Source organism: Denticeps clupeoides, unplaced genomic scaffold, assembly GCF_900700375.1.
Source record: "Denticeps clupeoides unplaced genomic scaffold, fDenClu1.1, whole genome shotgun sequence".
Classification (NCBI taxonomy): Eukaryota; Metazoa; Chordata; class Actinopteri; order Clupeiformes; family Denticipitidae; genus Denticeps; species Denticeps clupeoides.
The window spans coordinates 102,056-116,815 of record NW_021629688.1 but is presented as its reverse complement, the minus strand read 5'-3'; the positions used below and the strand labels follow the sequence as shown (position 1 = coordinate 116,815).

General features: G+C 43.7%; 1 protein-coding gene across 8 annotated transcripts; it reads right to left on the bottom strand.

The window, feature by feature from the left end:
• Positions 1-1,721: 1,721 nt before the first annotated feature.
• LOC114771316 (uncharacterized) lies at positions 1,722-14,461 on the bottom strand. Of its 8 annotated transcripts, none has more exons than XM_028964936.1 (18): positions 13,035-14,461; positions 11,643-11,710; positions 11,263-11,313; positions 10,570-11,094; positions 10,162-10,272; positions 9,746-9,863; positions 9,182-9,654; positions 8,869-8,942; positions 8,638-8,675; positions 5,917-5,976; positions 5,581-5,628; positions 5,124-5,189; positions 4,432-4,593; positions 4,039-4,347; positions 3,880-3,960; positions 3,719-3,799; positions 3,076-3,216; positions 1,722-2,973 (listed from the first exon to the last, which is right to left on the bottom strand). In XM_028964936.1, exons 4-18 carry the CDS (start codon positions 10,893-10,895, stop codon positions 2,500-2,502), a joined length of 2,562 nt encoding a protein of 853 aa, XP_028820769.1. In that variant the 5' UTR covers positions 10,896-11,094; positions 11,263-11,313; positions 11,643-11,710; positions 13,035-14,461; the 3' UTR covers positions 1,722-2,499. The 8 variants fall into 8 exon arrangements, with proteins under 8 accessions (XP_028820769.1, XP_028820768.1, XP_028820772.1 ...); XM_028964935.1 differs by having other exon boundaries at positions 14,322-14,461; XM_028964939.1 differs by having other exon boundaries at positions 11,050-11,094; positions 14,322-14,461.
• Positions 14,462-14,760: the final 299 nt, after the last annotated feature.

Sequence of the window (14,760 nt, the reverse complement as noted above, 5' to 3'; positions counted from 1 at the left end):
GACGTGGGAGAGGGTTTCGGGGTTCAGATGCTGGGGTGGAGCGCGAAACCCGCAACACTTTGATGCTTTTTCGGGCTCCTCTGGATCTCGCATCCAGCTGGAAGCAGATACTTCATCACACCCTGCATCACACATCTGCAATTATGCCCATCTTCAGTAGCAATTATATATATACATATATAATATACACACACACATACAGTACAGGCCAAACGTTTGGACACACCTTCTCATTCAGTGTCTAGTTTCTTTGCTCTGATTACTGCTTTGCACACTCTTGGCATTCTCTCGATGAGCTTCGTCACCTGAAATGCTTTTCTAACAGTCTTGAAGGAGTTCCCAGAGGTGTTTAGCACTTGTTGGTCCAGCTCACCCCAAACCATCTGGATTGGGTTCAGGTCCGGTGACTGTGTAGACCAGGTCTCCACTTTGTGTTAAGTACATAACTCCACATGTGTTCATTCATAGTTTTGATGACTCAGTGAGAATCTACCAACGTAAATGGTCACGAAAATAAAGAAAACACATTGAATGAGGTGTGTCCAAACGTTTGGCCTGTACTGTGTGTATATGTGTGTGTGTGTGTGTGTGTGTGTGTGTGTATATATATATATATATATATATATTCATATACACATTTACATTTTACAGCATTTATCAGACGCCCTTATCCAGAGCAACTTACAATCAGTAGTTACAGGGACAGTCTCCCTGGGTCTCCTCCTTAGGGTTAAGTGTCTTGCTCAGGGACACAATGGTAGTAAGTGGGATTCGAACCCGGGTCTTCTGGTTCATAGGCGAGTGTGTTACCCACTAGGCTACTACCACCCTAACACAACTAACACACACACAAACACACACTTACAAATGTCTAAAGTTCATTGCATGTTGCAGTTTGGGAGGCATAGTGCGTATTCCAGGGCCTCCAGCATGCGTGGGATGATATAAAGGTGCTGCTTAAAACCCCCCATCCAGTCCAGTTCCTCCTCGTAATTAAGGAAACAAAGCGGCCCTTTCAAGGCCAGGCCTGCCTCGCTCCCTCTCCAGCCTGCATCTTCTGCATCTGTGCACTGAATGGGCTGAAATGCACTGCAGGTGTCCCTGGGAAGTGGCGGTCGAAACTGACCACTTTCTTCCATTGCACGCCCTGTGCTGCGCACGAAAGCTATAGTAAGTCCATAGAACCACCTCAACAAATATTACATTTATCATAAAGCATTATAGTCTTCAGAATAGAGCATTGTGAACAACGTGAAAACATTTTCCATGTTGCCTTGGTTTTCTTCAACTTTCTTTATAGTTGAGGTGAAAAAATTATATAGACGGTAAATAAAAGGACTATTTTCATTATGTGAAATGATAGATCGTGTGGATGGTGAGAGTGTGCAGGATGAGCTAATAGTCTGGTGAAGAGCTTCTCTGGCACGGGTGGCGCATGTGCAGGTTGTCGTTAGTGACTAAAATCAGCAAATCTGTCTTTTAATTAGTCATCTAATTAAGGGTTTGAAAAAGCCACACAGCTCTTTTTCAGAAACTTGCCTTGGCCCCCGACTTGCTGTGCGTAGTGCCCTCTCCTGGATGAAACAGGAAATACAGCCATAGCTGCTGAGTAAGACACACACACACAAATAAATAAATAAATATTCCATAAGATACAGGAAAAAGGAGGTGTATTTATGTGAACAAAAATAATTCCATTATCCATTTACAAATATTTCTTTATATTAAAAAAAAAAAAAAAACCTCTACCCATGACAAAATATAACCGTCAACTTGGTCCCCCCCAAAAAAACAGTTGAAGAATTTAATTCATGACCCAGTTCTTTCAGATAAAATTTTTACCAACATGTTTAAATTCTAGACTACAATGGCATAAATAAAACATGGCACCAGTGGTTCCACACCAGGGAATTCTAAATCCAGTGTTGTAGTTATACATTTCATATCCCATGTCAACAGGTATTTAGAAATAATACAATCAAATGAAACCTTTTCACGAAAATCGTAAGGTCTGAGTAAAAGATCCTTGCGACCTTTGAATGGAGTATGATGCAACTGTGCAAATACTTGTCAATGTTCAATTGTAAGATCAACTCCCAGCTAAACAGTCTCAGCGACTGTGGTCAAGCAGGCCGACAATTTAACAAACCGCTTATGATGCGATTAAAAGAAAAAACAACATTAATGTGCATCTTGGCAAAATCCTATGAATCTGACAGTTGGTCATATTAGAACCAAAAATAATATATATCTAAAAAAAAAAACATCACTGGTCTGGATACCACGGAGAGGTAGTTGGACTGCCAGAGTGAATCTGCAAAGCAGGTCACACCGGAGCCGTAGATGGAGCACCTGCCGGGGGGACGGGACATGGAACGTGGGATTCCAGAACTCACTGGATCCAGTCGAGCACCGTAAAAAAAACAAACGCTAAATCCAGTTTCCAGCCGCAGACACAGACGGGGGTCCCGGAGACCCGCGCTCGCTCGGCGTCCGCCATCACGCGTCCGGTAAGGAATCGCGGCACTTGTCGCAGCGCTCCTGTGACGCGGGCACCAGCAGCTGACAGGCGGCGGCGCGGACGCACAGCACCGGCTCTCGGTCGGGCCGCGGCGCGAGGCCCGGGTGTCCCTGGCACACGGCCAGACGCTCCAAGTCCAGGAGCAGCGCCACCACCTGGCTGACGGAGGAGAGGCGCGAGGGGCGCCCTTCGTACAGTGGGTGGGTGAGCAGCAGCGGCTGGTTCTGCACACTGATCTGGTAGAGGAAGCCCAGCTCGATCTGCAGCGTGGTGTCGGCCATGGTGGAGCGTTTGGAGCACTGCAGGAGCTGCAGCATGGGCCGCGGGACATCACGCCCCACCCAGTGGACCGGCAGCACCGTCCGCCGCAGAGACTCCAGCAGCTGCAGCAGATCTGCCTCCGAACCCTGTATGTCCTGAGTGCCCTCGGCCAGGCTGAAGATCTGGGTGATCTGATTCCAGAGACGGAAAGAGAGTTCCGGCCGTTTATTTATTTATTTGGTGAGAGACAGATGAACAGAACGATAGAAAGACAGGAGGTTGGAGATACTCACAACAGGCGTCACTTCATCTACTTCTGTAACGTCATCCTCGGCAGGCGCGCCCACATCCACCCTCACCACCACCACATCATCACTGAGCTGAGGAATCCCATTGCTGGACAACTCACCCGTGCCATCCACAGCAAGAGGCTCCTGAAAATAGACACAGACGTTTCCCCATGAGACACAAGTGAAACACGGCTGCCCACTGATCACCAAGGGTGATGGTTAAAAGCAGAGGACACATTTCGTTGTGCTGTGCTGCAGTGTTTCAGTAAGTAAGCGGGCATGTCCGTGAAGTCAATAAGAGCACAAAGTTTCTGAAATTAGACCATATTTTTGTTCAAAAGGCCTTGTTCTAAGACATTAAGCCATAAGCAAAACAGACATAAAGACATCAATAGTGGGTGGTAGTAGCCTAGTGTGTAACACACTCGCCTATGAACCAGAAGACCCGGGTTCGAATCCCGCTATCTACCATTGTGTCCCTGAGCAAGACATTTAACCCTGAGTTGCTCCAGGGGGAGACTGTCCCTGTAAATACTGATTGTAAGGCGCTCTGGATAAGGGCGTCTGATAAATGCCATAGATGTACATGCAAAATGTCCTTCAGTATTTAGTCCTGCACACTGGCGAAGAGAGAAAGGAGACTCACTCCTGTCTGGTCCCGCGAGTTGAGACTGGACTGGAAACTGGCCACCATCTCCACGTCTCCATTTGGTGCTGTGAAGCAGCCCTACAGGAAAAAGAAGATATGCCAGAAACTGAAGGCAGATCAAGGATGATTCCTCTTTTCAGGTGAAACATTCTCATTACCTGAATGGAGAGTTCGTAGGGTTCTACGTTCTCAAAGACGAATGTGTCGTCACCATTGTCTTGGTCACTGAAGTCAGAAGTCTGATGGGGAAAAAAAGCCCACAATGTATATAGAAGTAGAACTGAATAATTCTTAATTGTGTGACTATCTTAACCTACCAGCGCTGCCTCAAAAGCCCCTTCCAAGTCATCACCATCCTCATCTTTCTTCAAGCTGTAATTCCGCGTTTTCCCATGATTGTAACCGTAGCTCTTTTTTACATTCAAATCTTCCTCCTTCACTTTGTCACCATCGTCACCACCCTCTTCGTCCGTGAAGTCGCCCTCCCAGATGGGTCTCCTGCGTTTCCTCTTGGACCGGGGCCTTGAGGGCTTGAGCCGGCTGGCCTTCCTCCGCCTGCCGGGACCGACCCAGCCGGTTGAGGGCATGCCTTTCCGACGGCCCTTCTGATGAGGAAGCAAGTGCCACTGGGAAAAAAGTGCACGCCAATCAGAAACCAACGTATGTTTCCCGGTCAGATGGTTTAAGTTAGTGCCGGTGGATTCCCTCACCATAGCCTGATTCTGACACTGGCGCATTCGGCACTTCTGCCTTTTCTTGTTAGAGCCTCCAAATTTGGGCTTGTCCATGCAAAAGTCACATTTTCCACAGTCTTTTCGTAGGCAGGCAGCACACCTCAGACAAGCGCGGCGGTGCCGGCGGTTCCTGCTTTGCTGGTGCACAGGAGAAACACAAAAATATACATGGTATTAAAATTAACTGCACCTCCAGGCATCATACATTAAAATAATAGAAGATAAAAGTATTGCATTTTAAAGTAAGTTTATACAGAACACTGAATGTTCAACACCGTTAACAGCTTTAACAGAGGCAGTGGTGGCCTAGCGGGTAAGGAAACGGATCCGTAAAAAACGGGCTGAACTCCCGAACTGCCAAGGTGCCACTGAGGTCCCCTTGATCAAGGTACCGTCCCCACACACTGGTCCCCGGGCGCCTGTCATGGCTGCCACACACTCGGGGTTAAGTGTGTTGCACAGGACCACACAATGGTGGTAAGTGAGGTTTGAACCTGTGACTTTGTGGTCTGCTGCTTCATAGGCCGTGTGATACCCAATGTTACCAAATGTCCTAAAAACGTGTATGAAAAAGCGATGGCAACAAATCTTGTCCTGTGAAATATTCCGTTCCATAGTTGCAGCCAACTTTCGCTTATCTATTGACAGACAGGATGCATTGAACTTACTTCATCATCATCAATATCATCTTCATCTTTAAAACAATCGCCGGTGTCACTGTCGTGAGCATCTTGCTGTTAAAGAATAAGCATGAAAACGTGAATCATGAGGAGATCGGGACTCCTGAAGAATCATGAAGACAGCGAATGTGCAGCGAAGGTGCTCTTGTTTCAAGTACAAGTGTTCAAAACCAGTCACGCCTGCACCAGCTTCTAAATTGCTTCTGGACTGAGCTGAATATATTAGCCCAAGCTTCTGCAAATATACAGCAGACAATTCCGTGAACAATATATTATCGTTTAATACTGTGGTAGTACTGGCAAGATTTTAAATTCACATTCACCGCCCTGTCCTTTGCCCTTTTCTACATCCGTCGCATATTTATTCAAACAAGATGAAACAAATTGCACTGGCTGGGAGCCAATGCAATGATCTTTATTATATTTAGAAAAAAATTATAAATACCAAGGAGGGCCGCTTCTTTTGCATCGTCCAGTATTTTCTTTTCCTTCTCTGGGGGACAAATACAACAACAAAGATGTAGTACTGTTAACTTTGAGACTTATAATATTAACATTGAGACTTATAATAATATTATAATATACCACCATAATATTGACAATATGAAACAATTAGTAGTAAAACACATCAAGTCTTAGAGTCTTAGAGATCCAGACCCAAGTCACGAAAAGCTTGATAAATGTCAGATGAATTCAGTGACAGATGAATCGGGACAGAGGGTACGCAGGACTGGAGACACATGGTATAATTCCGAGAATGTTGTGTCCACGTTCGACTTACCTGCTGGGTCATACCATCTACTTCTGACGTCCGCCCAAGGACCCATCGACCCTGGCCCACCTGGGTTAACCAGCGTTGGACAAATATTACACAGTTAGCTCAGGCAGGAAGAGCAACTTACAGCACAGGTCAGGGCAGTTAGTGGGATGTGAAGAAAACATTCTTCAGAGTGCTCAGCATGCACGCAGACGTTAATTCAATGCTCGTCAGAAGAAACAAAGGTTTGAAAATCCATGGACAAGCCATTTTAAAGGCACCTAGGACCAGTTTCATCAGCAGGTACCTGGCGAACCAGGCAGGGGCACTTCCCCCGATCTGAAGAGGGGTTCAGGAGGCCCTGCTGGCAGCCATCACAGGAGCCACAGTCCTCCGTGAGCCTGCAGGCATTCCACTGCCCACATGGCAGCTACTAGAGGTGCGCAGAAGCCAGTCAGCAACCATCTCATCCCCTTCTGGCCTTCTGGTTCAATCAAATGGATGGCCAGTGGCCTTCACCTCATCTCACATAGCTCAGTCGCCCAATCAGTGCAGGCAGCTCAGCAACAGAAACTCAAAGTAAAACGTATCTCCTGAACAGAGATGTATTGAACCAGCAACTTCTGTCATGAAAAATAAATATTATTGGCCATTTCGAAATCTTCAGAGATTCATTGAAAAAAAAAAAAAAAAAAAAAACAGTAACATTTTTAATATATAAATGCACTAACAGAACGCAACTAGGGCTGCAACAACGAATCGATAAAAATCGATTACTAAAAGAGTTGGCAACGAATTTCCTAATCGATTCGTTGTGTCGCGCAATATGCAAAAGCGACATGGCACGGCACGGGAGCACCACGGCAATGATCCAGCACCTGAAACGCGTGTTTGATAAGGAGGAAGGGAGTTCAGCAGCAGGGGAAGTCACTACAGAATCCTACTTTAGTTCCGTTTTGAAGTGAGGAACGTAATGTCCCTGGTGCTGGTGTTTACTCGTCATCCAGCTTGACAAGCATGACAAGTTAGCGTTAGCGTGTTAATAACAGTAGTAAAGCAGGGGTGCAATAGTTACTTTGCATTAAAAGACTAAAGACATGTTTTTATTCACTAGTCTTTTTTGGACTGCACTGCAAAAAAGCTTTTCTTACCTAGTAATTTTGTCTCGTTTCCAGTCCAAATATCTAAAAAATCTTAAATCAAAATTACTAGACAAGACAAATTCCATGAGAAAATTAAAAAAGTGAAGTGATTGTCACATGTGATACACAGCAGCACAGCACACAGTGAAATTTGTCCTCTGCATTTAACCCATCACCCTGAGTGAGCAGTGGGCAGCCATGACAGGCGCCCGGGGAGCCGTGTGTGGGGACGGTGCTTTGCTCAGCGGCACCTCAGTGGCACCTTGGCGGATCGGGATTCGAACCAGCAACCTTCTGATTACGGGGGCGCTTCCTTAACCACTAGGCCGCCACTGCCCCATGTACACAGTCCAAAGAGCTTTGCTGAAACCCGGGATTGAACCAGGGACCTTTAGATCTTCAGTCTAACGCTCTCCCAACTGAGCTATTTTGGCTCAATTAAGTGATGCTTAAAACTTCTGTTTGAGATTATATCTCATTGAGATTAGTTTTCTTACCCCATTGGCAGATAATTTTGCTTGTTTTAAGCAATCACTTAATTTTTAGATGTTTTTTCAGAAAACAAGACAATTTCTTCTGCTATTTCATGTGTCTAGTGAATGTATCTTGATTTAAGAATTTTTAGATATTTGGACTGAAAACAGGAAAAGTTTAGAAAAGCATTTTTTGCAGTGTATAGTCTGTGCTTTGTCCCATATAGGTTATTATTGACAAATATATTAGTGTGTGTTTTTAATTTAATTTTAAAGTTATTTTATAGCACTTGGTCATCTTAAGATGTGTTTAAATGTGGTGTATAAATGAACCTTGCACTTACTACATTGATGGTAATAATTTAATGAATAAGCTTCAAGTGAGCTTGAGAGAGAGAGATAGAGTGTGTGTGTGTGTGTATGTGTGAGAGTTTGTGAGTGTGTGCGTCTGCGAGTGTGTGCACCTGCAGTGTAGTGTAGAGAACAAGTTCTGACATTCAAACAAATCCTGTTAAATTTTCTGATTTGTATTGTTCTTTTTTTTTATAAATGATTTATTGTTCTGGCAGCTCAGGTGGCACTTTATTTAAAAAAAAAAAAAAAGTCTATATTTGGCAGATGTAAAGCATACATGTGTATGTTTTTTGTGTTAGTCAATTTTTATTTTATTTTATTATTATTATAACAGCTCAAGGAGCAACATGTTTGTTCTGTTCTTGAATAAATGGTTGGAAATGAATGCTTTTCTGTTTTTTTTTTTTTTTTTATCCGATTCTATGATTAATCAAAAAAGAATCGACCGATTAATCGATTATTAAAATAATCGTTAGCTGCAGCCCTAAACGCAACGCATTAAATATTGGCAAAAAAATAATAAAATACAGCTAGAAAATTACATCTAAATTTATGAAACAGCGCCCATTTTACCATTTTTACAGAGGTAATTTAGAAATCACATAGTGTGCAGGGACAAATACGTTATTACGTGTAAATTAGTTCCGGCAGGCCTCTGGAAGCAATAAAAGTGGCAGCATGCAGAATGTGGACATCAGTGGACAGTCGAGAAAAGCATGCAGAGGAACAGAGAGGGGAAAGCGCATCAGGCTCTCACACGTCACCGGTGGCCTTACCTTCCTGAACACTATTCGTTGCTTTGGCTTCTTATCAGCTGAAAATGATCAAATTAATCATATTAGAAAATGATCTATTCCTAGACTGACACACAAATGTGATTTTGAAACCCAGAAAGGTGCACATTATTAACATTTTTTAATCATGAGATTCAACACAAATGAGTCTGAAATATTGCATTTTAAAAGCTGGCTCATTTTCTGAAAACATTAAGGATTATGATGACATACGTCTGCATGAGGGACATAGGGTCTCCTCTCCAGCTTCAATGCCAGGAATATCGGACCCACATTTAGCACATCCACTTTGAAAAACAAGGAAAAAAAACATGATTTAATTAAACTCTTGAAGAAAACAGCTCTACTAAACCACGGGCTACTTCTGAATTCACATTCTACAATCTTTTAACCATTAAAATAATCTCCAAAAGAATATAAAGCTGCAGTGGACAGAGAAGTCAGCTATAACAAGATATCCATGAATCAGAAACCTTAAACATCTCCTTTGGAAGGTTCATGTTCTGTCTGTTTACCCAGAACTTACCCAACATGGCGGCGCGGTTGACAGTCCGTACTACGAGCCATGCTACACTCGATGCGGCCCTGATGCAAGAGGAGGTTTTTCACAGCCACGGAGCCATTGGGAAGCGAGGATCCATTTCTCATGGTGATGTCAGGACGACGTGTCGGCGCGAGCAGCTGGATGGATGTGAAGGTGGGACTGGGCGTTTGTGGTGGGACACGTCCCAGGAGGTTGGGGAGGGGACCATCAGCACTCTGCCGTGCAGGGCTCAGGCCGAGAGGAGACGCCTTGGTGGGATGAAGGGGGTTCCTGAACGTCTGGGATGGCCGAGGGGGGCTAGAACCCCGTCTTTGGGGGGTTTGGGTGCTACTGTGGGGGGTTTCACAGAAATCACCGGGGGCAGAGTTCCAGGATGGCATAGAGGTTACAGAACCAATCCTTTCTGATGGGTCACTTGGGTCTACAAGAGCGCCACCATCTGGACACTCAATATCCTTACACCAACATGGACAGAAAAATCATAAAAATGTGAAGACCTTGACCTTTACCTTGACGTTCAAATAGAAAACAGAGAAATTCTCTTACCTTCATTGCATCGCTTTCATCCAAGAAAAGCCCAGATGCATAGTGGAACTTCCTGAGGTCCGTGTGCTTATTGGATTTTACAAGCTTAAGCTTACTTCTGAAAACATGTCCTCTTGGACTAGGGAAATACAGAAGGGAGCCTACATCAAATTTGCTTTACAATTATGAAGTTAAAACTACAAAGACATCATTTTCAAGGTCATTCTCTCATCATTCGTATAAATTGTTGTAAGGCAATTTATACAACTAGCTAGCTAGAAACTACAACTTGTTAGAAACACATCTTCTATATTTCCAATCTCCTGCTTGGAAACATATTATGATATGTGATGGTCAAATGTTCCATAATGGGTGAACTATCTATAAATCCGAACTGCATCAGACAACGCTGCAATACACAGACTTTCGGCTGTTACCTCATATAGTGGACATCGTGAACACCGCTCCACCTGATCACTTCTTTTCTTTTCCAGCCAGCTCCCAGTACAGGCCAGTCCAACCAAGCATGTCTACGTCGACTAATGTTCCTAAACACGTTCAAGAAGAGAGTTACGTACTCACACACATGTGCAATTTGACGTAAAAAGCAGTTGGAACGCGACAATAACTCAAACATAAGAGCAACTAAAAATAAGTAAGATCAACGATTACAGATCAACCTCCTAATCAGGGATTTTTGGAACTCACTTAAAAAATAAATAGAAAAGAAAGGCTGAAAATTCAGCGCAGCTCCCAGTGCAAACTTCCTTTCTGTAGTCCCACTTAAAATATATATATTTTTGTAAATTGCAACATTACCAAAAGGTAATGAAAGAACCACATACAAGCCATAATCTCCCTCCTCTTCATCCAGGGGCTCCAGCCAGTCTGCAGGGAGCGGATTCAGGGGACCCCCAGGGGCCAGATTAAGCGGGGACCCCTTCTCCATGCTGCCATTTTCTGAGGGGGGCTCAATCTTCAGTACTGCCACTGACTTCTTTGTGTACTTCCGTTTGGGCTGCACTTGTGGTTCAATCAGCCCTTCCGATTTATCTCCAGCAGCTATAGCCGCTTTATCCTCTTTACGTTCCCTAAGGATGTACCGTCCGTTCGGTTCTCCTTTTCCTGGCCTACTCTCTGAAACGCTGTCCCCTGCCGACTGCTCGGCCATTTAAAAAACTACCTACAGTTCAGCTGTAGTGTAGACTAGAAATGTTACTGAGTACTGTGTATCTTCATTAATTATAAAATAAAAACTCATGACATTTAACTAAAGCATTATTAGTCCCTGTCAAGGCAATGCTTGTTATGGTGAAATGACACACCGTGACATGTCCATTTCTTCAGAGTTGAAACAGTACATGTAAGAGCTGTTGAGGAAAAGCACAAATTAAACAGTATGTAAGGCAGAGGAGAGGATGCAAAAGAAATAAAGAAAGTGTATATACTTAATTTAAGTTAAATCTATACAAGTATGTGTTCTGATACCCATATAAGCATTACATATTACTTTGACTTAATAGAGTTTAACATCTTACTCATTGCCCAAGCAGATCTTTTCAGTGACAAGGCATCACCTGGAACACTCTCTGTAATAAAAAGAACAGAACTATTTCCTCTATTACACATTTATTACATCCCAACACAAATATGTACACTCAGGTTTCATTTAAAATACACAAGACTGAATAACTACTGCACAGGCCCGAACAAAAAGACTAATTAAAGGTCACCTAAACATTGGACACATAAAATTCACAATCAGATCCTTTTGTACAAAATTTAGCAAACTGTACAGAATCACTTGATATTTAATTCAACAAAATGACTAATATGATAAATATCAAATATATAATATTTCAATTCAACCAGTTATTGTAATTCAATAATTCACATATGGAAGTGATCAAATATTCACTTTTTGTCAGTCATGTGGTTCTGTTTTGAGACGATGTTTTGGACATATTTTACCAGCAGAAAAGTAAACTGTAAAAGAGAGAACAAAGGTTAATTAAACTTACACTTAGCTTAGAAGCCTTCACTTGCATAAATTTATTTCGATTACATTTCAAATTTAATTATGATGATAAAAATTTAAGTCAAAACATGTCAGCGCCTTATTATGACTGTTTGGTTTATTAGTAGAAATCATCTAATCCTACCAATTTTATGAAAAACATCATTATTAGGGGTGTGTACTGGCAAGGATTTCACGATACGATACGTATCACAATACATGGTTCACTATACGATTATATGAGAATATATTATGATACTGTACAGAATTGTACAATCTGGGTGGATCACATTACATGAATAATTCAGCCAAAACAACATAACTCAGAACTGAATTTAAACTGTATTGTCTTTGCATTTCAACACACTGAAATAGCGGACACCAAAAACATTAGGTTAAAATGGACAAGAAGATATTTAAATGCCCAGTCAGTTATCTAAGGCTGGTGTGGTGCTTGTAAAAGCCAGCACCATATTTTTGTGCACAAAAATATCGGCATTTGATGTCCCTGTATCACCACGCAAAATATTGCGATATATTGCTGCATTGATATCGTCCAACACGATCCAGCAAGGTTAGCCATTTCAGCATCTGTTCATTTCACTTAATGCCGAGTTAAAGTCAAAGTGATGAACTATCAGCACAGCACCCAGTGAAATGTGTGCTCCTAGGCCGCCACGAAAGGCGCTTCGTGATCTGAACCCGCAATCTTTTTGATCATGAGTCCGCTTCCTGGTTAGTCAGGTTAAAAGTATTAACTACCTCATATTGAGAACGGGGTGTAATTTTTTTATGGAGACAAACCGGTCAAACAAATAAAATGCTGATGCGGGACCGGCTGCTGAGCTAGCTGACAACTTAGCGCTAAACTAGTCTGCACTAACTAGTTACGTCTAATGTTTCTATTAAGAGTCGACCAAAATGTGTGGTTAAAAAAAAGCATGGCAATTATATATTAGTTATATGATACAAATGATAATAATTACAATATATACTGTATGTCCGTATCTTATAAACCCATTATTGGACTTTGTTGAAACACCAACCATGACTGGGAGAGTGTGACAGGTCAAAGGTCAATCTTCTTCCAACCAAATCGAATCTAACTGGTCAGACAACGACACATTTAAACATTTTCTTTTAAATAACTCTACGTGACTGTGCTGGATAAATCCGATTCTTGTCCACGCGTTCAAACTTCGTGTACTTCGAATGAAATGCTAGCCGCGCGATATCGGAGTCGAAACGTCTTTCTGCTACGTCACGCGAACGCAATAAATTGTTAAGACGTACTCCCCAGTGCAGCGACATAAACTCCGGTTTCTGGAGGAGAAACGTGCCCGCTCCCCCGGGGAAGGTGGCGTCGCCGCGCAATGACGCGCTACGGCCGAGAAACGAACGAGGGGAGGGTCGACCGCCGACCGCCGTCCTCCATTTTGGCTCTTCGGTTCCTGAGAGCCGACGGCGGACCTGCGGCACCGCGACCCTAAACGGCGGGCCACTCGGTTCACTGATCCTATTGAAAAAAGCTCCTTTATCCCCCCAATCCTCCCAACAGCAACAATTAAATAGGGTGACATTTTTATATCTAGAGATGTGCTGGAAGAACTGGGGCTTGGTTTCTCCCAACTCTGTAATCCAACAAATCAGGATCACAAAACTTTATTAATCCCGAAGGAACTGGTCTCAATTATAAAATACGTCAATCACTTGGCATATAAAATGTGCAGAACGCAAAAACAATCTATATTTTATGGATGATGCAGAAAGCAGAAAAAAAACTTCGAAATAACATGGTACTGTTTCACCGTAATAACGTGTAATAACGCGGTTTCACAGAAACATTTGCTACGTGTTATACTTAGCCAGTTAATAATCGCCGTGACGTCATCGTGGCCACTCCCACCAACACTCGGTAGCCATGCTGGCCTATCACGTTCAGCGTTCGTTACCGGTAGCTAATTTGTCCTTTATTAGTTGTAATCTATCCCAAATGACATGTCTGTCTTAAATTAGTGTGCATTACTGCAATGTGATGCAGATATTAAAACCACGCGCAAGACCACGTTGCTTTCTAAATATTGCAATGTTTATTACACTTTGCTTGTGCAATAAATGTGCTTTTAAATTTTGTGCAAACCGTGCAACAGTGCAATAATAGTAATTACTGTCTTTACTTCTTGTTCCGTGTAGTAACTGCATGAAACTATACTGACTAAAGTAGGTGGCAGTAAAGTGGTCGAATGTGGCGCCTGCGGTGCCCGCGTCATGGTGTCCTGCAGAGCCCGCAGCTCCAAAGCCGCCGCACGTCGGCGCGTCACGCCACACGCGTGGATTAAAAATAATAATAAAAAAAAACGCGTAAACACGCGTCCGTCCGAACGATCCTCCGCCGCAGCCCCTGCTCGCCCGACGTGGCCGGCGTAGCGACGCGAGGGAGGGCAGGAAAGGGAGGACGACGTTCGGGTGGCGCGACGCGGGCCCCCGCCGCCGCTCTCCGCCCGACTTCCGCCGGTGGCGATCGGCGAACCGCGTTCCGTCCGCGACGCGTTTCCGTCCCGCGAGGGGCGAGTAACTCACCGCAGGAAGCCGCGGTCCTCTCCCGCGCCTCCCGCCGCGGCGCCCTCTCCATCCCCGGCCGCGCATGTGCTGCGCTGTCGCGCCGTGGGAAGTCGGAGCGGAACAGTCGCCGCCGACCTCGACGTAGCTACGGAGCGAATTTCGGCCTGGGCGGAGCTTCCGTGGGTTTCGCTTTACGGCGCAAGTCCGCTTTACATACAATGAAACAACAGAGCAAGGATCCGAATCGTGTTTATTGGCCACGTTCAGGGAATGTAGGGTGTCTGGTGTGGTCAAGCACAACAGTATAAAACAACAACAATATACTAAATATTAATAGATAGAGTTAAAAGTTAGAGGAAAAGTCATATGCGGGAAAAAAAAGAACTATAATTAGTTATAGAAGAAGTTATACTGCTGATACCCAAAGTACAGAAGGTCACAGCTGGGAGCAGATCCT

Excerpts from the sequence above, each read along its gene's own strand:
- LOC114771316 (XM_028964936.1), bottom strand. The coding sequence starts at position 10,895 with ATGGCCGAGCAGTCGGCAGGGGACAGCGTTTCAGAGAGTAGGCCAGGA. Across the intron at positions 8,943-9,181 it reads CAACCGCGCCGCCATGTTGG|TGGATGTGCTAAATGTGGGT; the intron begins GTAAGTTCTGGG and ends TGTTTTTCAAAG. Across the intron at positions 5,190-5,580 it reads AAAAGAAGCGGCCCTCCTTG|CAAGATGCTCACGACAGTGA; the intron begins GTATTTATAATT and ends ATTCTTTAACAG.